The following is a 25,852-nucleotide window of genomic DNA, read 5'->3' on the forward strand; positions in this document are numbered from 1 at the left end:
GGGGGGGGGGGGAAGCCCTAATGTGCCCCTGTGGCAGACTTACTCCTATTCTAACAATTTTCATTTCTGAGACCTATTGTAGTTGCCTCTGGTATTCTGGATGTGATCCTTTGGAAAAGAAAAAATGCAAATTGACTTGTCCATTTAATCCATGCAGTAATTGACTTTGACAATACCGACACAGCCTGGAGAAAATATGATTCGAGTAAGAAGTATTCCATGCTCACTTCTTATATTTACTGAATTGTTTCTCTAAAGTAATGCTCTAGGGTCCTTATTAATAGCTTTTAATTTGTAGTGACTGCAAGGGAGCTTTTTAAACAGTTTGGGTGTTCACAGAGCCTATATCAAGATGTTTTTAATCCAATGGTTCAAGTTGGATTGTTTGCTCCAGCAGAGCAATGCAGTGCAGCCGCAACACTGGGAATGCTGTACTATTTCATCCTAGCTCACCAGGTTGGATAGTTTGTTGATTAATATAAATGTTCCATAGGTAATTATTTTTTTGGTTTATTTTGTGCTTCCTTTTAAAGTGTGGACTAGTAAAACTGTCTGCTGGGATCCCTGTAGAAAGATTTTGATGTTGTTTGGTGTCGGGGGACTGTTCGAGAAAAAATTTTCATGCCATGGATGGACTTCATGAGAGATAAAGGTTGTGAGTTTCTGGAGGGGGGCGTGGTGACAGATTTCTCTGTAAATGAGGAAACTGGATGCATTTCAGAAGTAATTTGTGGAAAAGAGAGTTATGAGGCTGATGCAATAATATTGGCTGTTGGAATATCCGCACTCCAGGAAATCGTTATGAACAGGTACATCGTCTTGGTAGTTTACATATTTGAATCCGTTCTCTTACCTCCTAGCGATATTTAAAGCGGTTTATTTTGGTTGCGTAATCTTAGATTGGTGCTACAAAAGCTATCTACTTAATATCCAAGACAGAGATACAATCTCACATTAATCTTCTTGCAAAGATCTGGTAGATTAGAAATAGAGTTTCTTCCCTGGATGCTGTTGATGGGCCAAATCTCTATCATAAGCATGGTTTACTTGCTTTAAAATATGCTCATTGTTCATATCCTTCTTGTCAATCAGATCCTGATTCTCATGTCTGAAGCATGAAGTGAGCCACCCTCTATCTTTAGGATGGTAAAAAATGCTGCTCAAACTGTGTTTTGGCTAAAACATCCCTATAGAATGCACTCTATATTACTGAGGAATCCGCCTTAGCAGTGTTTTAGGAATTCATCTAACACATAGAAGAGAAAGTACTCTTCAATTGAGGAAATCCACCTCCATCCCAAGAATCACATTGTTTTAAGAGAGAAGAATAGGCTGGGGGTACAAGCATATTTATAATTTTCCTAGACACTCCTAAAAATAGAAACTTAAACTCAATTCCTAACTCATGTGGGACTATAAAACAGAAAATAGAAACTCCAAGAAACCAAATAAAAGAAAAGGAAAATAAATCTTTATTTATATTCCCAATTTGGAAGATTTTTATTTAATTTTTAATTTCAGATGAGATAAGCCAATAAGATGGGACAAACCAAAAGAGTTTTGCATCATGAAATTTTACTGCACGCATCCTTTGGAGGCATCTAGAAAGTAATCTAGGGGAGGAAGTGAAAAAATAGAATATGTAAATACAAAGAAATGAAGGGTGGTCGGATTCTATTTTTAGATCTTAAGTGTCCTACTTTTATTGGGAAAAATAGAAATTGAAGCTAGATTCTTCCTATTTCCTGCTCATTATTTACACCCACCGAAGAAGTACATTACAGTGAAAACCCATTGTACCTTAAGTCCAATATATGTATAACACATCCCAATACTTACTTTGACTAAAGCGCTTTTCTGTGATTTTTCTACACCAGATGATCCATCCAATACAAAACTGACATGAGCACTCCATTCTCTAGTTTCCACCATCCATTTAGCTGGCATAAACTTAATGTGCCAAATGGATGGTATTATTGTCTCTGTTTCATTGGTTAAAGTCAGCATTTGAGCTTTTCCTTTGTCTCATGTTGTTTTCCTGTTCCATTGGGAGTTCCATTCTGTGTAGTTCAGCACTACGAACAAGGGAGGAGTTTTTGAAGGCTCTGAACTTGGCTAGCATTGATGTCCTCACTGTCAGACTGTGGCTTGATAGGAAGGTATATTACAGGCTAAGCTCTTCTTTTCTAGTTCTAAGTATTCTTGATTATGCCCTTGGCTTAAATTTGTCATACATGCAGGATCTGTGGTCACCCTGCATTTTGGCAATGGATGAAGCATTCTAGTAAATATATATATATATATATATATTCTTTGCTTGTCTGAACTAGGAAAGTTCCACAGTATTAACTGCACATATTTCCAGGTTAACATTCCCAAGGCAAGCAGTGTTTGCTTTGGTTTTGATGATTCATATGGGTGGACTTTCTTTGATTTAAATGCCATTTATGATGAGTATAAAGACAATCCCAGTACAGTCATTGAAGCTGATTTTGTGAGTTCCCCATCCTTTCATTTGCTGATTATAGAGAATTTATTTCAATATACTGAAAATTGAATGAGTTTATCTTCTGTATAAATCCTAAACCCTTGTTATTTGCAGTATCATGCCAATGAATTGCTGCCACTGAAGGATGAGCAGATAGTTGCAAAAGTGATCTCTAACCTTTCTCTGTGTATCAAAGACTTCAAGGACGCCAACGTGGTTGAGGGGCAAGTTGAGAGATTTCCTAAATCCTTGAGTCATTTTTTTCCAGGTAATATTCTAAGTAGTATTGATTTGATCATATGATTAATCCTAAGTGCTGTGTGTTACATGTGGAGATACATGATGTTGATTCTGAACAAATTCTTCTAATCTGCCTTGATTTGGATGATGCAAACTTCAAACTGTCAGTTGCATTGGCCATTTTCCTAAAATAAGCTTTTGGAACTATATGGCTTCCTTTACTAAACCTTTCACTGACTAAAATGGTAACATTCTGCCATGTTCTATCTTCTCTTCTATTTTTTATTTTTTTGGGGTGGGGGGGGGGGGCGCTCAAACTATAGTTGTGAACCATAATGTGTTACAAAGTGATGACCTATTGGAGGGATTTCTTACCCTAGATGGACAAGAGCCATGATGTGTGATAGAGCCTTTTACCCCAAATGGAAGGGTAAAAAAGCTAAGGAGCTGGATGACTTTTAACTTTGGTATATGGAGGATAAAAGTAATAGAAGTGGATAAGGATTTAACGAATGATATGATGGATGTTAAGAGATTTGGTGATAGTATTAAATCCATCAAGCTTGTGTTGGTGAAAGAGGTTGTCAATATAATTAGCGGATATGCACCCCAAATAGGATTGGATGGAAGTATAAGTTACAATTTGGGAACACAGATCAATTAGTGCAAGGTTTTAGTCAAGGAGAAAAGACTATTAGAGGGGGTGATCTGAATGGACATGTTGGGAGAGATTGTAGAGGCTATGATGGTGTACATGGAGGATATGGTTTTGGAGACAGGAATAAGGAGGGGACTTTAGTTTTAGATTTTTCTGTGGTTTATGATTTATCCATTGTAAACCCATACTTTAAAAAGAGAGATGAGCATTTAGTTACCTCCAAAAGTGGGCATCGGACTAGCTAAATAGTTTTGTTTCTAACTAGGAGGTTCGATAGGTTGTTACGAAAGGATTGTAAGGTTATACTAGGGTAGATCCTAATCACACAACGTAGATTGGTGGTGATGGATATGTGTGTCATTACGTCAAATCATAAGAAATGTGAACTTATTTGCCTTGGGATAAGGTGGTGGAGCTTACAATGAGATATCTTGAAATCATTTACTGATAAATTGGTCAAACAAGGAAGGTGTGACTTATTGGAGGCACTAATACGATGTGAAATGAGATGACTACTTGTATTAAGAAAGTTGCTAAACATGTCCTAGGTGAATCGAAAGGAAAACTTCATTCCTCTAGGGCGACTTGGTGGTAGGATGATGAGATTTTAGCAACCATCAAGGCTTAGAAAGTTAGTTTTAAGACATGACAAAGGACTAAGGATGTAGAGGATCTGAAAAGCTATAAATTTGCTAAAAATGAAGCTAAGAAGATTGTGAAAAAAGCAAGGGTGAAGAAATATGAAGATCTTTGTAACAATCTAAGCACAAAGGAAGGGGAAAACACTATCCACATAACAATCCAAGCACAAAGGAAGGGGGAAAAACTATCTATAAGATAAGCTAAAATGAGGGAAGAGAAGAGTAGATCTTTTGACCATGTTAGATGTATTAAAAGTGAAGATGGTATAGTACTAATAAGGGATGAAGACATTAAGGAGAAATAGAAAGGTTATTTCTACATCCTACTGAATAAATACATTTCAAATGGCCAGCATTAAGTGATGACATAAGCTGTACCATTTCCTTTTAAACCCTAAACTACCCTTATTTGGAATGAGGTTATAGTATTGCCCTCACTCATAATAATAGAAAGAAGAAGCATTCTCTCATATTCTCTGTTCCAACAAACGTGAGGGGGTATTGAACTGAGTTGAAGCTCTCATCTCCATAGACGGTGACCTGCAAGTTGAAGCTCTCTGATAACTTCAAGCTCGCCTATCAGAAGTGCTCTTTGATCACACTTATAGCTGAACTGAGACTTGGAGAAGATGGAGTTGTGAGACTTCGATTGCAGGCTGGTTTACGTTTTTTTGTCAAAGGTAGAAGATGAGAATGAGAGAAAATGAGTTGCAGTGCAGGTCGTCTTATCTTTGCCGGAGTTGGAATCTGTTGGAGACCAGATCTGAGTTGTAGGTCCTTTCTCCTTTGCCTGTTAACCGGAGTTGCAATCTCTTCTCTCAGGCGACAAATCAATTTCAGATCCTCTATTTTTTAGTTTGATGTTAATTTAGAGAAGGAAGATGAGGGAAATATTGTCATTTGAGTGCCATCTCTAACATTTTTAACACCATAGGGGACGGAAGTAATTTCAAACTTAACAGGGGAGGGGAGTGACATGGGTGCAAACTACAGGGGAGGGAAGTGTAATTTCTTCTTTCTCTCTCTCTCTCTCTCGATATATATATATATATATATATAGTAAAATTAGGATGCCTGAAGTAAAAACAAGTTGTAAAGAGGATGAAAGTAGGCAAGGCACCAAGTCCAAATGGGGTCCCAATAAAATTTTGGAAGAGCTTAGGAATCTTTAGTTTATCTTGGCTAACTAAGCTTTTAATAAGATTATGAGCACAAGGAAAATTCCTAATGAATGGAAGAGAAGAATTGTGATTCCAATTTATAAAAAGAAAGGTGATATTCAGAGTTGCAATAACTATGGAGGTATAAAACTAATGGAACATACTATGAAATTATGGGAGAGTTATTGAAAACTCACCTGAGACAAGAAACTACTATTAAGAACCAATTTGGTTTCATACCAGGTAGATCCATGACAAAAGCTATTTACTTACGAGCATGGATTTAGTTATTGGTATCCGTCGATACTGATATGATACCGATCCGGATCAGTGCAGATCGGCCATCTTTCCCATACTTTTCACACAAAAAATTACATTTCTTTTACTATTTTACCCCTAAAACGATATTGATACCCGATCCGGATCAGTCAAGTCTCAGTATCAATCTCAGCTGATACCGATACGATATGGTGATAGTGCCGATCCGATGCTGATACTTAGAATTATGCTTATGAGACGTATAGAAAGATTTAGAGATTGCAATAATGATCTCCATATGGTTGTTGGCCTAGAAAAACTTATGACCGAGTCCGTAGGGAGTTCATTTGGTAAGTATTAAAGAATAGAAGTGTTTCAAGTAAATATGTGGACATAGTTAAAGATATGTATAATGGTGTGGAGACAAGTTTAAGAATTGTGGATCAACTTAATGAATTCCCAATTACAATTGGCTTACATAAAGATCAGCTTTAGGCTCTCATATGTTTGTTCTTATCATAAATTTAACCAAAGACATTCAAGATTAGGTTCCTTGGTATATGCTTGTTGTTGATGATATTGTTTTGGTGTATGAAACAAAAGTAGGGATTAATGCCAAGTTGAAGTTATGGAGATCAACATTGGAATAAAAGGTTTTAAGATAAGTAAAATGAAAATGGAGTGTATGGTGTTTAACTTTAGTTATAGTAGAATGGATAGATAATGAAGAGGTGAAAATTGATGAGAGGGTGATTCCACAAAGTGATTATTTTAGTATATGGGCGCAATCATAAATAAAGAAGGTGATATAGAGGTGATGTTTCACAGGGTACTAAAATAGGTTGGATGAAGTGGAGAGTTGCGTCTGGAGTATTGTGTGATCGATGTATTCCTTTAAAAAAATGAAAATTTTATAGGGTAGTCATACAACCAACTTGATGTGTAGTGTGGAATGTTGGGTTGTTAAAAAGCATCATGTAGATAAATCCAGTGTAGCTGAGATGAGCATGTTGAGTGGATATGTGGCAAAAGTAGGAAGGATAAAATAAGGAATGATCAAATTAGATCTGATTTGGAAGTAGTTCCGATACATGAAAAGCTATAAGAAAGTCGTTTGAGGTGACATGGCCATGTTCTACGGAAGCTTTTAGATGCTCAAATATGGAGTGATTTGATTCAGATTTAAGGAGCCAAAAGAACCAAAGGCAGACTTAAAATGACTCTGGGAGAAGTGGCAAGGAAAGACATGCATAGGCATAGCTTAGGCCCTGTATCAAGTATGACTTCAAATAGAGCTGATTGGAGGGTAACGATCCATGTAGCTGACCTTATTTAGTTGGTATAAGGCTGAGTTGTTGTTTTTGTTTCCTTCTCCTTTACTTACCTTACTGCATACAAGAAAAAAAAAAAAATGCAATTATTCACGCTCTAAAATAATAAAAAGGAAAAAGGTTTCAAATTTTCAGGTGTATATTACACTTTGGACTTACAGTAAACTTGAAAATTACTCATAATTTTCCACCATTCCCTTATTTGTGATCCCAATAATTTGATGATGTTGTTGTAACTATATTAATTATTTTTTATCATTAGATATATTACATTTTTTGTATAAATAAATAATAAATGATATATGAAAACTTAAGCAAATAATTCGTGATTACCAAGGTTACACAAACTTGTTCTAAAGTTGACTAATTATTAAAGTCCATCATGGTTATCCAGGTTTCTGTAATTTAAGAATCTTTATTTAGTAGCTTTTTATGTTTTTAGACAATTTAAATAGACTTTGGGAGAATTATAGGTAGGAATGAACCTGTGCTATTGATTAGGGATGTAAACAGATCAAATTCGAAACGAATATAGTACTATTTGTATCTGCATCCGATTAGCTTTCAAACGGATTCGTATAGTTTTGAGAAACCAAAATTTTGGTATACGGATTCCCCTAAACTGATACGAACACGAATCGAATGCGGATTATTATCCATTAACATCCCTACTGGAGACTGGAGACTAGAGTCATGAGTCTGAAGAGAGCAGTGCTGTTGTCTTATTGTCAGCATTAAGCGGCGGAGAACTAGAGAATATGAAAATTCAAGAAGATGAGAAAGTGAAGGGTTGAATCCACTACCCCAAGTAGGTTGATGTTGAAGTGTTATGTCTGAAATTAGATGTCCTAATGAGTATTTTGTTATTTTTATTTAATTTCTTGTTTAATTACTTGTAATATACCATGAATTTAATTAGGATATTTCATTATAATAGAACTATTATTTCATCATATTTTTGTAATCATACACAAACGGATTGGATAATATCCTGTCGGAAATTGAAATATCCTTTTCCGCGTCTGATTAGCTTTCAAACGGATTCAGATAAATTTTTATGGAATCCAATTTTTCAAATACGGATACAAACACAATTGTATACTGATTTTCGACTATCCATTTACATCCCTAGAATTGATGAGAAGATGGGATTTTGCGAGATCTGCAAGGACAAATCCGGGATAGTTCCCCTGTTTCTGATGGGATTTGTTTAGGAACTGTCCTGGGTCAACAATCAGGCTTACTCGTGCAAGATGATCATATAATTTTATGTATTGCATTATTGTATGGATGACCAAATCTAGCTTTAAAGCGTAGGATGAGCTTAGTTGTTTTCACCAACTAATATTTTAGTATAGTATGCAGCATATTGACTTCTGAAGGTGTAAGATTTGCCCCCATCCCCTTTTCTCTCTCTTCTGTTGGGCTGAAATTCTAGTGCTTATGTAGGTATTCCAGTAAACTTATCTGTAGTAAGATTTGTTTCCTGATTCCGGCAATGTAGACACCCACATCAGTGACAATTCTATTTTCTGTGTGTCTATGTTATTTTCCCTAGGTTCATACAAATACACGATGCGTGGTTCTACTTCTTTCCCCAATTTATTCATGTCTGGGGACTGGATTATTACTCGGCATGGATCATGGGCACAGGTTACAGCAACTGTTTTCCTGTCCATTTAGAATTTACATTACTACTGACTGAAATACTCAGGGTCAAGCCAAAGCATACTAAAAATACATTTTGGCTGCAGGAGAAAGCTTATGTCACTGGACTGGAAGCTGCAAACAGGGTGGTGGATTACCTGGAGGAGGGCAGCTTTGCAAAGATAGAAGCTGTGGAGGAAGATGAACCTCATATTCAGGCTCTTCGGAACCTCAACAGATCTATAAAGGAACTAAGAGCTCAACTTCCCCTGTCAGATTATTTCCTGCACTAGCATACCTATCATCATCTTGAGGACCCTGGATTTCGTCTCCGGCATACTTTTATCAAGTATAAATCCCAAGGGAGAAGAAACATGAGCAAGGGTAGCATAAGCATCCATATGTAAATTCTTTGCTTGGTTAATGGCCTAACATTGTTTGGGAATTTAATCATCCTGCCAAAAGAAATGTACATGAGATCCATTTGGTACAAATTGCTCTTTCCACCAGTAATTGCTGCTTAAGAACTGAAGTGGTAGTGAGATTGAAAAGCTAGAAACAAGGGTGAACAGTCCTCAGACTATGTAGGACATCTAATGATCCCCAAACCACATGCCCCCCATACCGGAGGGGTGATAGGATCATAGGATCATTGGCTTCTAGCATGTAGTATGCAGTAACTATGAAGAATAAGAGTGGTGTGCCGTGGCTGTTGCATCCCCCTGCCTGTCTTCCTTGGATATCATGAACACTAGCTGAACACTAGCATAGCCTAGTGGTGGCAGCTCCGGATTGAAGAGCTGGCACCCAGGGGAGGAGGTCGTGGGATCAAATCCTGTCATATTCAGGTGAGGGTGTTTTGTGTGCAGGAGTAGGTGGCCATTGGCCAGCGGCGAACGTTGTTTGGATGTATGGATCTAAATGAATAGCTGAAATTGATTAATGTTCAGTATCTGTTTAGGGGGAATCCATAATTAGAAAAATCAAGCTATTAGTATCTCGTTTACTCGAATCTCCCACCACTATGGGTGGGCCTTGGGAGGATTATCATGTATGGAGTCTTATCCCTGTTTTGTAGAAAGTCTATTTCTCGATTCAAACCTATGACTACTAGATTGCAATAGAATAACCTCTGTGGATTTGCTCCTATTATGATCTTGAAAGCGCAGTCATTTTCCTTGGCTTCTGCCTAATTTTTGGGTCTACTCATCGTTTTCTTTTCCTTTCTTTCTCATTGCCTTTGGATCTTGAATTAGAAAACTGACTTTTTGCGTGTACGCAAAAGATATCAGAATTGTTGAAAAGATGTTTCGATCCTTGACGTTTTGACGCATGGCTGCTGACTTGTATCATGAAAAGGAGATGTTCCTACATGAGAGAATACTCATCCTTCTGGAGTCTTACATCTTATAACCTACTAGCAGATGATGTATAGTCTAAAAGTTGCAAAAAACCTCAAAGTTGTCAAAACAGGAAAATGAATATAAGCATAAGAAATGATATATAACTTTTTCTCGGTGCTTCTAAAAAATGTTTTTCCATTGTAGTGATCATAGCTCCAGGCTAAAGCCTTCACACAGCAAGCAGTATTTTTGTAGAACCAACAGGTAATAGTAGGGTATACCAACTTGAACCCACAATCAGCCGACTCGAGCAGTCCATTGACAAAATGATATATAACTTCAATGGAGCAAAACTCTCTTTGGAGTCGAGTTATGAATAGCCTCTACTACCCAGATGCCAGTTTTCTCCTGGCATCCATTAATAGCCAGCCTTCATGGGCATGATAATGGTTGATTTATGGCTGGAATTTTCTAAAAAAAGGAATGTCGTGGTCTATTGACAATGGTGAAAGTATCAACATCTGGGAAGACAATTGGGTTAGTCTTCCTAATAGGAAAATAGAATCTACCAAGCCTCAAATTGTTCATCAATAAAAGATGGGGAGAGGTTTTGTGCATGACCATGCATGGTGCACGATTATACACACAGTCATCAGATGAGGAAACAAGGATGCACCATAGACCCTCATCCCTCATTCAATGGTTGTGTATATGGGCGTGCACAATTGTGCACAAACCTTTTGCCCAAGATGTGTAGAAGAGGAAGAAATTACAAAGCATATTTTTCTTCATTGACCTTTTGCAGGATCATCTTGTTTTTCTAGTCCTCTAGGTCCAGGCTCGTTGGCACAGGAGCATTTGTGGCTGGTTATCTATCCCCAGAAAAAGGGAAAAATGATGACATTTTGCTTATTGTTTCTTCCTTTCCTTATGTTTCTCTTAAACATGTTAGTAGAAGAGCATACAATGTAGCTCACTCCATGGCTAAGTATGGGTTTAAGCAGTCCCTCTGCTCTCAGCTTCTCCTCTTGCCTAGCTTGGCTCAATAGAGGTGTAATTCTTAAACTTCTTTCTTCTTTATGAATTCATCATCTACCAAAAAAAATAAAAAATTAACTGGACATAATAGTGCAAAGGCAATCAATGTAACGGATCCAATCATCGTTGCCAAATCAAAAGTGCTGAAAATGTGCCCATTACATTCAAAATTTTATTTAATACAACAACAACCAAAACCTTATCCCAACTAAATGGAGTCGGCTATATGAATCCAATATCGAAAATTAGAAAATAAAGAAGCCCAAAAGAGAGGTTAAAAATGAGGAAAAATTGAGATAAGAGAAGACGGTAAAGTAGTAGAGAAAGATGCATCATGGGGAAACATTCCCTATAAGGGTCGGCAACACAGGTCCTTGTCCTCTACAAAACTCTATCCAAAGTCATACTAGGATCAAGCCCTATCCTTTGCATATCTTTTCGAACCACTTCGTCAATAGTCACCTTAGGCCTACCCCTACCTTTTCTGGCTCCCACAAAATACATCTGGTCAGTCTTCCTCACTGGGGCTTCCCTAGGTCTTCGTTGAACATGGCCATACCACCTCAACCGGCTCTCACAGAGTTTGCCCTAGATTGGTACAGCCCCCAAGGCGTTCCTAATACATTCATTCCTTATCGTATCTCTCCTTGTCTTCCTGCATAGCCCTTTCAACATTCTCATCTCTGCTACACTCAATTTACTTAAAGTAATCTTCTTTAAATTTATTTACTGTGCATAATTATTGGCGAATTATGTGTCCTTAGGTATTTATTATCGTTCTAGGCTAGGGTAGAGCTGGAGATCTTGTCCATATGATCGTCACACTATGTATTCTTAGAAATGGGGATTCCTAGACACAAGTGTGAGTACACATATAATGTGTGCATTGAACTAGATCACATGAAAGTCTTATGTGTATTACTACCAATTGGTGAGGAACAAGATTCTTGTTAGTAAAATTCAAGTGGTCTCTTAACCTGAGAGGTCCTTGTCACTGTGGTTACACATTATGGATTTTGATGCACCAATGGTCAAGTCTCCCTACTATTTATCGGTGTACTAGATCTACATTACTTGATCGTCAACGAGAGAATGCTCAACATAGAATCCACCATCCTACTGAGGAATATCAAAGAGAGAAAATTTTTATGTGTGATTAAATAGAAATCAAAATTTGATATTGATTCTATAAAATGCTTACAAATTGTTTTGCAAACCTATTATAAAAAAAAAAAATCCATCTTCTAGAATTGGATAAATGGAATGATTGATACAAACATGGATGGGATCCTTCAAATCTTCAAAAGAGATTTTGTTAAGTTTGTCTTGAATTCTTGACCCGTTTTGAAGAATGGCATGCTTCGACATATTTTGGTGGCGACCTAAATGGGAATTTTTCTGAGATCTATGATGGTAGCAGAGGTGTTGGGAAGATGGGGTGCGGGGGTGGTATGGTACGACCTGATCTACCGTGACCTAATGGTTTGACCTAACTTGGAGGAGTATAAAATGTTTTATCATCTTGTTGAGCAAGTATCGAAATTTAGGGGTTTTTTGTGTTAGGGTTTCCAGCGAGTTTTCTTGCCACGGTTGGGTTGCTTTTGAGAGAGGTCTCCATTGTAATTTTTCTTCAATCATAGTGAAACATCTTTTTCTTCGCCCAAGGAAATAGAATATCCCATCAGTGTGTGAACCTCGCTGAATCTATGCATTGTGTGATTGTGTGGATCTATGTCTCTGTTTTACTTCGTAATGATGTTTGTTTTAACAGATTTTGAGTCGAGAAAAGCATGAGCTTCACAAAAGAGATAAGTAGATCTCTAAACAAAAAAACCTTAGATATAGATTGAGAAATAAAGAGAAACAACCTCATCACAGAAAGCCCAAATCAGATATTGAAACCAAAGAGACATAAACACCCCAATTTTCAAGTAAGATTTCAATATAGGGACCACAATCCTAAATCGGGATTTCTTCCAACTCTGAACCCATCTTCATTAACCTTTGTTCTATTCTCTCCACTTTCGTCGGCCACGAAAAAACGAAGGGAAAGAGAAATTAATGGTGGGAGAGAGGGAGGGAGAGAAATAAGGGAGAGACATAATGTTCCATTTTTCGATATTTGCTGGGGGTGCACCAAAACGAAGAAGATGATGATGAGTTGGTTTCCGTCGAGGGAGAGAATTGAAGAAAGTGTATTTTTATATAGTTTATGTTATTCAAATATTGAAAAAATACTTTGATTTTATTTTATTTAATGTAGAAACTTTAAGAACGATGAAAGCAGACAAGGCATTGGCCAAGATGGGATCCCTATAGAGGTGTGAAAGAGCTTAGGAAAATATGGGCTATCTTGGTTAACCAACTATTTAATGATATTTTGAGCACAAGAAAAATGTTAGATGAATGGAGGAGATGCATTATGGTCTCAATTTACAAAAATAAAGACGATATACATAGTTGCAATAGCTATAGAGGCATAAAACTAATGAATCATACTATGAATTTCAGGGAGAGGGTTTTAGAAACCCACTTGAGAAAGGGGGAAAAAAACTATTATTTCAAATAACCAATATTGTTTTAAGCCAAGTAGGTCCACGATGGAAATCATTTACTTAGGAGTCTCATGGAAAGATGTCGAGAGGGAAAGAATGATCTCCATAAGGGTATTTATTGGCCTAGAAAAGCCTACGTATGACAAGTTCCTAGAGATATAATTTGGCATTTTCTTGAGAAGAGAAGGGTTTCTAAGTAAATATGTGGACATAATTAAAAATATGTATAAAGATGTGGTGCTTTGCGTAAGAATGGTGGGCGAGGGTTCAAGGTAATGAATTCCCAATCACAATTAAGTCACATGAAGGACTAGCCTTAAGCTCTTACCTATTTCACTCATCATGGATGATTTAACCAAAGACATCCAAGACGAGGTTCCTTGATGTAAGCTTTTCACTAATAATATTTGTTGGTGGATGAGACAAAAGCAAGGATTAACACTAATTATGGATGTTTTAACCAAAGACATTCAAGACGAGGCTATTTGATGTATGCTTTTTGCTGATGATATTGTGTTGGTAGATGAGGAATAAGCTTAACACTAGTTAAGTTGGAGCTATGGAGGTCAAGTTTAGAATCAAAAGGTCTTAAGATAAGTAAAATAAAGATAGAGTATATGATTTATAATTTTAATTATACTAGCAAGATTAATGAGGTGGTGAGTACTAATGACATGCTAATTCCACAAAGCAATAATTTTAAGTATTTGGGTTCAATAAAAAATAAAGAAGGCGATATAAAGATAATGTTGCCCAGAAAATTAAAATAAGTTTGGTTAGTGGAGAGGAGCATCCGTAGTGTTGTGTGATCGGCATATTCTTTTAAACTTTAAAGGAAATTTTTATAACACTGTCATCCGATCGACTATAGTATATGGGGCAGAATGTTGGACAGTTAAGAAGTGGCATATAGATAAACTAAGTGTAATGGAAATGAGGATGTTGAAATGGATGTGTGCAAAACTAGGAACGATAAAGTAAGGAATAACCATATTAGAGCTGAATTGAGAGTAACTCCGATCCATGATAGCTTTTGAGAGTCCTTCAACGGAGGCCTTCAAATGTTCCAGTTTAAAGGAGTGATATGTAGATTGAATGAGCTAAAAAAGCCAGGGGCAAGCGTAAAATATCCCTCTGAGAGGTGATGAGGAAAGACATGCATAGGTTAGGCCTTCTATCATGTATAACTAAATAGAGTCGATTGAAGAGCAAGAATCTATGTCGCCGACCCCATTTAATTTAGATAAGTCTATGTTGTTGTTGTGGCAGACAAATGACAAATTTTTTTTTTCTCTCCATTTCTTCTATTTCTTTTCAAGATTACGTTTTCTTTTATTTTCTTTTCCATTTTTCCAAACACAACCTATTATAGACATGTTGGTTTAGGAAACCTTTTATTTTAATTTTGAGTAAGAGAATGTTACCCGCCTAGGTGGCTATTGTGCCAGTGCATGGGCCAATGGGAGGCCAGGCGGAGGCATCTTCAGCAGGGGCATGCGGGGACAATTGAGTCTTTTCACTCCCAATTGTATCTGGTCGTAGGGGGTGTGGATGGGTAGTTTTTTTTTTCTTTCAATTGTATTAGGGAAAATAACTATGTCTGGGAGCACGGCTAACTCTCTCTCTCTCTCTCTCTCTCTCTCTCTCTCTCTCTCTCTCTCTCTCTCTCTCTCTCTCTCTCTCTCATAAAAAGATATATTTCTTCCTTGTCTAGAGATCGAAACTTGATAAGATTCACCAATTTTTGAAACAATGATTGTTATAGGTTGTGCTCCTATAGAGAACTAGTTGCCATTTTATTATTATAATTCGAAGGAAAAATGATCAATAGAAGCTACAGTGCAATTTCCCACCAATGAGGGTGTAGGATATTGAATTGTTCAATAAAAAAAATTTAATGAGAGAATGTGGGATGGGAGAAGGTATGCACAAGAATGAGCACATTGACATCGTGTATTTTTTTTTCTTAACTTGAGGGAAAAGAAATATCAATATATGCACATCAGGTTGAATGATGAGTGAATCCAATGCCGAATGCATTGACTTGCAGATTTTACTTGAAGATCAAGTACTAGGAGGAGTGGATTGGCTCATGTCTCTAGTGTATGTGACTAAAGTTTCATTTCGCAGTTTATTAGTGTTATGGCAAAATATGCCACCATTGGGAACCTGTCGCTCGGACCGAGCGAGTTAGCATATGCAAGCATAGATGGCCTCACTTCAAACCTAGATGAACCTTCTAGTCCCAACCAAGGCACATTCCCTGTAGGCAACAACTACCTAGGTCAGATGCAGCTTGGACGATCAACATAAACAATGGAACTAGTCATCGAGGGGTTAATCCACTCCAACAAGGAGACCAATGTGTGGGTGTGTGCCATGACCAAATACCTGGCCAGTAACCATGCGTTGAAGTCTAGAAAGAAGTAGTGCATCATTGAGTGCTAAGGATAAGTGGATCGACAAGCGAGTCATCAAATCCCAGTCGTTCGGATAAGTTGGTCAGCAACCGAACCACCAAATCTAGGTCGCTCAATACTTGATGTTTGCGGGGTTCCTCGCTGGAATACGCCCCTCATAAGACATTCCTAATCCAGTACATGACCTCCAAGCATGGATCAGACCTATCCTAATTGGGAAAGGATTCTCTAGAGGACTCCAAATCCTCCCTAGAAGGAAGGATATCTCTCGGGATACGCGGGGAACATGGAGCTCCCATAACTGGGACATCCTCCTGATTCACACTCCTAATACAACTCTTGCTATGAATAGACTCCTACCAATGCTGGGAAGCCTGCCAAATTGGGACTCTCCCTCCCTCTCTCTCTCTCTCTCTCTCTCTCTCTCTCTCTCTCTCTCTCTCTCTCTCTATTACCGCAATCCCTCAACTATAAATACCCAAGTAAGCCACCCTTTCAGGGGATCGCTATTTTTCCATTCTTACTAAATTTCTATTTATAGAGAGATTTGACTTAGCTATCAAAGAGTCCCCCGTTAGATCAGACCGACGCTCACTCTCTTGTGCTTTCTCCTCTTTGCAGGTTCCACAGGTAGCCTAGGATAATTTCTTGCCACAACTGATTGGCACCGTTCGTGGGAAACGCTTATTGATCAAGCCACCAACACGAACAATGAATCTACGTAGCAGACACTCCACATCTTCCTCCTATCGCGCAAGGGGCCAGGGAGGACAAGGAAACCAAGCAAGACAAGTGAACGTAGAGAATCTTCCTCCGTTGATGCCCTATGTGGGCTCATCTCATCCAGAGCAGAGAGAAAACCACTAACACGGATGAATGGTTAAGTTCCTGGCAGGAGAGGCCTTGCCTTCACCTCCACCAATTACTCTGTTGAACCCCAAAGCACCGACCACTAATGCGCAGATAAATGACCTACAAACCCAATTACTATAAGCAAATGACATGTTCCACAAGTTTCTCTGCTAGTTCAGAATTGCCTTACCTGAAGGAGGACCACTCGCTACCACGTCGGCCAGTGGCAACAACCAAAGCCGATGATTGACTGACATAATAATGGACAGGCAGGTTCTGCAAACAAATTCTATTCAAACCCTATGCAAGCCGATCTGCGAGAAGATGAGGGAAGCCACATAAGGGCCCCAATGAATGCCATCAGTAGAATCCTCAGCCCTTCAGACAATTGGTGGCCTTCAACAGGCAATCATAGGGCGAAAATAGGGAGCCTGAGCGACAAAAGTGAGGACCCCACATAGATCAACCAAGAGATCCATTTCACGGGCCTGAAACCTTACTTACAGAACTGACCTACCAAGGGGCAGAAACCACAGGAGGGTTGATTCAACATTGAGGGTTAGCACAAAGAGAGCAAGTTGTTAGGGAAACAAGTCCCTAAGGACCCCTATTCAGGAGTGCAAAATCGAGCAATAGTATCGTGGGCGAGAAGAGATCCTCAACGTAGCAATTGTCACCACACCCTAGAGGGACCACGAGGGAATAGAGTCCCTCGCCCAGAAGCAATTGGTCACAAACGTCGCAGAAGATAAGAGACCAGGAATGGGGTGAGCCAATCTCCTGAGGGATCCTGAAGCTCTGGAGCCTTGCGGACAAAGCTCACTCCTTCAAATGTAGTTCATCCCAACATGGAAATAAGTTTGGAGCACTATATTCATGAGTTGGATGAAAAAGTGAGCAGTATGAAAAAGTCAGCGATGGGGATATGAACCGCCCCAACGCATAATTGTTTATCAATTGAACTCACAAAAGCTAACATCCCTAAAAAACTAAAGACACCTACTTTCATATTGTATAATTGGACGACTGATTATGCTAATCACCTTCATCACTACAACTCAATAATGTCCACTGAAAAAGATTCAGACATAGCTCTCAGTCGAGCCTTTCCAGCCTCGCTCAAAGGGGCAACATTGACCAACTAGAGACTGCCTTTATTATAAGGTTCCAGACTAGCATTCGACAGTAGAAAACCATGCATAACCTGTTTGGCATAAGGCACTGTGGGGATGAGTCGCTTCGTGACCACATTAAACGCTTCACAAAGGCAATTGTAGCAGTTCAGGACCTAGAAGATGGAGTGACCTTCTGCACACTATACTAGGGAGTGCCATGAGGAACTCATAAAGTCGTTGTCCAAAAACTACCTGGTAAACCTATTCGAGCTCTTGAGATAATATCACAAGTATATATTGATAGAAGAAAACCTGATGGCACGTAAGGAGATGGCTCAAGTACCTTAGGAGAAAAGGGCAACTGTTGCCCCAAAGAGGACGAATGAGCTTATAAGGATGAGAGCCAAGAGTCTGAAGAACTCCTCACTCGCTCAGCTAGACCGAGCTCCCTCTAAGTTGCTCCTTGAGATCAAGGATAAGAAAATCATCCATTGGCCTGACCTATGTTGCCAAATCCATAGGAACGTGATCCGAAAAGGTAATACTACTTCCACAAAGTCATCAAGAATTCTACCGATGACTATCGAGGACTAAAGAAGGAACTTAAAGAACTGATAAAGGCTAGGTATCTCAAGGAATACCTCAAAAGCCTAGAAGCTGATTGGTCGAGCCAGAAGGAATAAAGGGAATTGAGTCAATGATCGAGCGACTCAGGGAAGGAAGATAAGGCAAACAAAAGGCATCTGAGTGATTAAAAACATGAGTACTCCAATCAGTCGATCAGCCCAACTATACATGCCATCTTGGGCAATCCAGTGTTTGAATTAGTGAGAAAATCTAAAGCACATACTCATTTCATTTGTGTAATGGAAGAGTCGATCGAGGTTGTTTGGAATGATCCAGTGATCACATTCTCTGACGAAGATTTACAAGGCCTGAACTAGCCCCATAACAATGCCAATGTGGTCCAACGGGTGGTCGCCAACTGTTCGTTTCGTAGAGTCTTGATCGATTCAGGATCTTCTATTGATATCATGCCCTACAATGCATACAATAAGCTCAGCCCGGGGACGACAAGCTCAAGCCTACCACAAGCCCTTTATATGGATTCTCGAAAACTGTAGCCTATATTGAAGGGTGCATTAAGCTACCTATGACTAATAGGGGAAGTCCTCACTTGGCAACAACCCTCATCAACTTTATGGTCATCAAGATGGTGTCGACTTATAATGTCATCTTAGGGTGACCGGTGCTAAATGATCTAGTGGTCAGAGCCTCCACCAAGCATCCCAAGGTCAAGTTCTCAACAAAGCAAGGGATCGGAGAATGCTGCTCGATTCAAAAGGACTCATGAGAATGCTATGCCAACTTCATCAAAGAAAAATAAGAGCGTCATTTCGTCCCTGGTGTGTGGCATTGAGGTCTGATATGTCTGAGATGAGTCCCTTTTGCAATGGGGAGAACTAGTAGAGGAGCTGATATAAGTATCCCTATTTGAGGAAGATCCGAACCACACGGTCCAGCTTGACGCCTTTCTGAGCTAAAAGCAGATGCAAAAAACACTTAAGAAATGCAGATGTCTTTGCCTGGTTAGTGTAAGACATACCCATAATTCCCAGAACCGTCGTAGAACACTCCCTTAATATAGAACAAGGGTGAAAGCCAGTTAAACAGAAGAGAAAAAAACTTTCCTCCTGAGCAATAGAAAATCATAAATCAAGAGGTGGAGAAACTAAAGGCTTCACACCTGATTAGGGAGGTACAGTTCCCAACCTAGCTTGCTAATGTCATCATGGTCTAGAAATCCAACGGAAAATGATGATCTATATTGACTACATAGACCTGAACAAAGTTTGCCCAAAAGATTGCTACCTAGTATCAAGGATCGATCAACCAATTAACACTACTACAGGATATAAAATGTTGACTTTCATTGATGGCTTCATTAGATACAACTAGATAACGATGAAGGAAGACAATGAAGAGAAGACAGCCTTCCTGACCCAACAAGGCAACTACTACTATAAGGCAATGTTGTTCGGTTTAAACAACACGAGAGCCACATATCAGAGGATGGTGAATGGCATGTTCGCTCAGTAGATCGGGAGTAACATGGAGGTGTACATGGATGACATGCATATTAAGAGCACAAAAGCCGATCGACATGTTACCAACCTGGAATAAGCCTTTGGCATCCTGCAAAAGAATCAGATGAAGCTAAACTCTTCCAAGTGCGTATTTAGAATCACCTCGGGAAAATTCTTAGGGGTTTATAGTATCGAAGAGGGGGATAGGAGCAACCTTGAGTAAGATCCAATCAATCCAAGATATGGCCCCACCAAGGAACATTCATGAGGTTCAATGGCTCATCGGTTGGGTTATTACCGCTTAATCATTTCATTTCCTATGAGGGAGACAAGTGCTTGCCCTTCTTCAAGACGTTGAAGAACTTGCAGTCCCCAAAGGACTTTCTCTGGATAGCAAAGTGTCAAGACGCCTTCGAAGCATTAAAGGCATACCTTGAGTCACTCCACTTCTCGTTCAGCCAAAACCAAGTGACAAACTCCACATATACGTAGTGGTCTCATCAGTAGCTATCAACTCAACCTTAGTGAAAGAGCAAGAGAAGTAGCAATGGCCAATCTACTACTTTAGCCACATTCTCTCAGATGCCGAGATAAGATATCCAAGCCTGGAAAAGTTGGCCTTCGCACTAATTATCATCGCACGAAATCTAAGACCTTATTTTCAGGCTCACCAGATCGTATCTTTTTTCAATCAATCACTTAAAAAGATACTCTACAAGTCAAGCATCTCAAGAAGGCTCGTCAGTTGGTCGGTTGAATAATTTAAGGAAAAAAAATAGGGTAATTTACAATGCCACCCCCTGGAGAATACCAATATTAGAGGGACACCCCCTCTCTTTCACCAAATTGGATTTGGACCCCTTGCCGTCAGTTTATGTTAAGTGATGTTGTGAAATAACAATTTTGCCCTTATGAGTAAAACACCAGTATTATACTATTCCAAAAATACCCTTTAATCACCCTTGTCACTTATCACACTCTCTCCCTCGTTCCTTTTTCGTACCTCAACCTGTGAGTCTGGCGAGATCCATAGTACCCGAGTTGTTGTCGCCGACAAGTTGTGCTCATTCCGTCGATGGCGAGTGGTGCTGCCTCTGATGGTGCCCGTGCAAGTCTCCATCTCCGGTATTTGGATCAAAATAAAGGATTTCACCGAACTCAGTTTCATCTTCTTCCTCCTCCCATTCCTATTCATGGCCATGACTGTTTCATAACCTTTACCTCTCTGCGACCTCTCTGATTCAGGTCCAATGAGGTCAGATCTGTCGGTGGCGGACATGGAGGCAAAGGCCGTGCAAACATGGAGGCAGAGGCGGAGGCGGCAGCGGTGGAGAAACAGGAGGTGAGGGAGAAGGTTTGGCGCCCGGCATCGGTGACAGCGGCGAACAGCACATGGTGGTGATGGCAGCGGCATCGGCGACGGAACTCTCTCTCTACATTGGAGGTTCAACAGCGGCATCTCCAGAACCGCTGTCGCCGACGCTGCTGCCCCCACCGCCGTGATCTCTGTCTTGATTCTCTCTTGATTCTAGTTTTTTAATTTATTATTATTTTTCATATATTTTCTGCTCTATACAGTGATCTAGGTGTTCAGATAATGCATTCCGTTGCTGATGCTGCTGTTGTCACCACCGTGAGTTCGTGCAGGTTTGGCGCCCGGCATCGGTGACAGCCGTGAACAGCACGAACTCATGGTGGTGACGGCAGCGGCATCGACGATGGAACTTCTCTCTACATCGGAGGTTCGATAGCGGCATCTCCCGAACCGCTGTCGTCGACGCCGACGCCGACGCCGCTGCCCCCACCGCTGTGATCACTATCTTGATTCTCTCTTGATTCTGGTTTTTTTAATTTATTATTATTTTTATATATTTTCTGCTCTATACGGTGATCTGGGTGTTCAGATAATGCATTCTGTTGCCGATGCCGCTGTTGTCACCACCGTGAGTTCGTGCTGATCGTCGCTGTCACCGATGCCGCTGCCCGCCACCGCTGTGAGTTTGTGATGATCGTCGCTATCACCGACGCCGCTGCCCACCACCGCTGTGAGTTTGTGCTGATCGCCACTGTCACCGATGCCGCTGCCCCCACCGCCGTGATCGCTGGTGCTTGATTTGGGAGAACGGTATAGGAACTATTGATTTGAGGATGAGACTCATTACATGGGCATTTTAGGGACTTCACATTTAGTAAGGGCATTTTTGTATTTCAAATAAAATATAATAGCTGACATCAGCATAAAAGGTATATTCCTTAACTGAGACTGACGGTAGGGGGTCTGAGTCTAATTTGGTGAAAGAGAGGGGGTGTTCCTATAATACTGGCATTCTCCAGGGGGTGGCGCTGTTAATTACCCAAAAAAATATGGTGGACATAATCCAATGAAGTCATCTCTATTGTGGGGCCGCCATCCAAGTTTCTTCCCTACTTGAATCTCATACTTTTAGTTTCCACAGAGACAGTAATCAGCACTCAACAACCAGAGAAGGAAGAAAAGGGAACCCGATATATAGCTACTAATAGGATAGAGATTCAACCTAGCGTGCCAGGACCGCTCGCTTTTTCTCCACCACTTTAGTGTGTTCTTTCTCCTCCACCCTAGGAGTGTTTATTCTTTTTATTTGTTATTTCTCTTTCGTTACCATGGATCAACAAAACAACCATTACCTTTGCCTCCACTTCCACCTCCACCTCCACCCTTACCACATCCTACACTAGTTCCTTTTCCTAACCCACCCCATTTTTAACCTGATATACCACAGGTGGTGACATCTAGTGAGGAGGATACCCTCTTTGTTAATGATGAGATAGAAGATCATATCTCCCATTCAGAAGCATTGTTGGTTCTATTTTGGCAGGAAAACCATATAGAAAGTAAGCTGTTATTGAAGCGTTGATATCGGCTTGGAATAGTAGTTATCCAGTGATCATATCCCCTGTTAGAAATTATACCTATCTCTTCAAATTTGAGCATCCCTTGGATGTACTTAATGAAGGCCCATGGTTTGTTGCAGGGAATTTAATAGTTCTTGAATGTTGGAATTCTACCCAGGAGTGGTCTTTTGCTGCAATAGAGATTTGGATGTTGTTCCACCATTAGCCTATCCCATTATGCCTCAACCACTACCTCTCTCCATGTCCAACTCTATCCCTATCTCAACGAACTTGGATAACCAACCACCTCTCCTACATTATCTTCAACACCTCCCACAAAAATCTGAAATTACCTAAGCTTTAACTACCCTTTTATCACATCTATCCGGATGTTTACTGTCTAACCCGACCCCACCTTCCTCCACCTCATCATCTTTTGATAAAGCCATTTGTTCCCATATAAGAACCCAACTAACCAAGACCCGACCCACCTTGGCCGATAGTTGTAGTCACCTAAACATCCTAGATTGGCATCGGAGGAGATCCACATGGTGGAGGATACTGATATAGAACGACAAGAAGATATGTTTCACTGTCCCATTTTTTAGGACAGACCCCTGTGGAGGCTGGTTTTTACCAGCTCCATGGGAAGCAGTGAAGCTCTTGGGGTGGAATTGTCAAGGGTTGGGGAGTCCCTCGACAATTCGATCTCTTTATTATCTCCTCATGGTGGAATGTCCTAATCTGATTTACCTTATGGACACTAGGTGTCGAAAATCGTGTGTTAATACTCTTAAGAGTAGGGGTAATTTTCATGGATGCTCTTGCCTAAATTCTTGATGTGGTACAACCAATGGTTATCAATGAGATGAATGATCTACTATCTAGAGCTCCTACAATGGAAGATTCTTGAAAAGCATTGTTCGCCATGGCACCACTCAAATCACCGGGGTCAGATGGGATTCCACCAATATTTTATCAGCGGTTTTGGAATTTTGTCAAGGATGATTTATATGCATATGTTGCTAAAGTTTTTACTACAGGACATATTCCCAGAGATTTGAACCGTACTTATATATGTCTTATTCCGAAGGTGAGCCAATTGGAATAGCTGACCAGTTCCGCCCCATCAGCCTATGTAACATGGTTTTCGAAAAATCATCACAAAACTTGTTGCTGACCGATTACATGGAGTGTTGGATCAAATTGTTGGACCAGCCCAATCATCTTTTATTCCTAACTGATACATTTCTGATAATATTATGATGGCACATGAGATGTTCCATTACATCAAGAAACACAAAAAAGGTAAAGATCAATTCCTAGCTTTGAAATTAGATATGCAAAAAGCATATGTTAGGTTAGAATAGAATTTTATTGAAGAAATTTTATTGAAATTGGGATTTAATCAATATTGGTGTGTAGTGTAATGACTTGTATTCAAATTGTGTCTTATAACCGACTTATTTGTATGAAAAAAAAAACCTACTTATTATGGTTTCATCAATGGGTCTGCAATTCCAACTAGAGGCATTAGGTAAGGGGACCCAATTTCCCCAACTATTTTCATCTTATGTTCCCAAGCTCTCACTTCAATTATTAAGTAGGCAGAATTAGCAGGTTCTTTGAGAGACATTAAAGTTCAGCATGGGGGTGCCCTTCTTACATACCTCCGATGATTGCCTTTTGTTTTCACAAGTTAACTTGCGAGAGATTTATTCCCTCAAGGATTGCTTGGATTTATCTTGCAAGGCAACCGGGTAAGAGGTAAATCTTCATAAGTCAAGCTTCACATTCAACCCCAATACGCCTATGCAGTTTAAAAGGTGATTTTCAAGAGTGCTCAAAGTACCATATGGTGATGGACCATCAAAATATTTGGGGCTGCCGATGGAGTTTGGTGCATCAAAGATGACGATATTTCAAGAAGTGCAGGAGAAATCCCTTAATAAATTGCAAGGGTGGAGAGACAATTTGTTGTCTCATGCAGGAAAGAAGGTCCTCTTGAAGGCAGCCATCTCACCAATGGCAAACTTTGCCAGGGAACATTTTAAACTTCCAATCTCCCTTCATGATTCTACTAAAAAGGCTTTTTCAAAATTTTTTTCTAGGGTGAATCTTAAAAGAGAATCAGAATCCATTGAATATCTTGGTTTAGGCTTTGTTGCTCAAAGTGTAAGGGGGGTTCGGGCTTTAAAGACTCAAGATTGCAAAATCAAGCACTGCATGGAGGTTATGGTTTTTATCGAATTCACATTGGGTTCTTTTCATTAAGTCCATTTATTTTCCAACTACGGATTTCATCCATGCAAGATTGGGAAATATGCCTTCATGGGGATGGAGAAGTCTCTTAGAAGGAAGGAAGACATTGCATGATGTGGCAAATTTGGGGATGACAACAAATGAATATATGGGCAGATCGTCGGGTTCCATCTCTACCTAACGGTAAAATTTAGAATCCTCAACCTAATGTTTGTTCTTTAGAGAAGGTCTCTGATCTTATAGATGCTGGAATCGTTTATGGAGGAGAGATTTATTGCAGCAATATTTTTCAACCTATCGATATGGAAGCCATTTTAAAGATTTTTTTTTTTTGGGTGCAAGAAGCCATTTTAAAGATAACACTTAACTTATATGTTATAGAAGATAAGGAGATCTAGGGTGCCTCAAAGAATGGACGTTTTACTGCAAAGTAAAGTGCCTCAAAGATAACACTTGGCTCTATCAAGGAAGCAATACCTCCTGACTGTATCGAGGAAGCAATACCTTCTTACTCTTCTATTCAAGTATTTCATGATCAGAATGACTGCACTTGGTATAAAAAAATTACTACTCACATGAAATACAAATAAAATAATAACTTACATCGTACGTGCAAGAGTCTACGCAATCCACGATTCATGCATCACTTTCCATGCTGCCGTGGCATGTAACAGCTGCACATGATGTAATGTCTGAGGCATCATCACTTATTTATGAACGCTAGGAAACCACGTTGTATTATTTCATCTCTGACGCTGGGAAAACCCAGCCACAGATTGAATGCGTTGCGTCATTGAACCGCGGACCAAAATGACATCATACTATAGGGTGTAGGGGGTTTGACTTACTACATAAGATATTCACAAAAAAAAAAAAAAAAAAA

At 39.5% G+C, this 25,852-nt stretch overlaps 1 protein-coding gene across 2 annotated transcripts in view; it reads left to right on the forward strand.

Moving 5' to 3' along the window:
• Nucleotides 1–8,917, forward strand: part of LOC122073790 — a 96,075-nt gene extending 87,158 nt beyond the window's left edge. Inside the window, exons 6-13 of one of the 2 annotated variants that reach the window (XM_042638421.1) lie at nucleotides 158–205; nucleotides 299–456; nucleotides 571–809; nucleotides 2,069–2,159; nucleotides 2,381–2,494; nucleotides 2,603–2,756; nucleotides 8,335–8,429; nucleotides 8,531–8,917. In XM_042638421.1, the coding sequence (XP_042494355.1) occupies nucleotides 158–205; nucleotides 299–456; nucleotides 571–809; nucleotides 2,069–2,159; nucleotides 2,381–2,494; nucleotides 2,603–2,756; nucleotides 8,335–8,429; nucleotides 8,531–8,716 (1,085 nt within the window). In that variant the 3' untranslated portion in view covers nucleotides 8,717–8,917. Of the gene's footprint in view, nucleotides 1–157; nucleotides 206–298; nucleotides 457–570; nucleotides 810–2,068; nucleotides 2,160–2,365; nucleotides 2,495–2,602; nucleotides 2,757–8,334; nucleotides 8,430–8,530 lie in introns of both variants that reach the window. The other variant, XM_042638420.1, reaches the window with a different exon arrangement.
• Nucleotides 8,918–25,852: the final 16,935 nt, after the last annotated feature.

Source organism: Macadamia integrifolia, chromosome 3, assembly GCF_013358625.1.
Source record: "Macadamia integrifolia cultivar HAES 741 chromosome 3, SCU_Mint_v3, whole genome shotgun sequence".
NCBI classification, from domain to species: domain Eukaryota; kingdom Viridiplantae; phylum Streptophyta; class Magnoliopsida; order Proteales; family Proteaceae; genus Macadamia; species Macadamia integrifolia.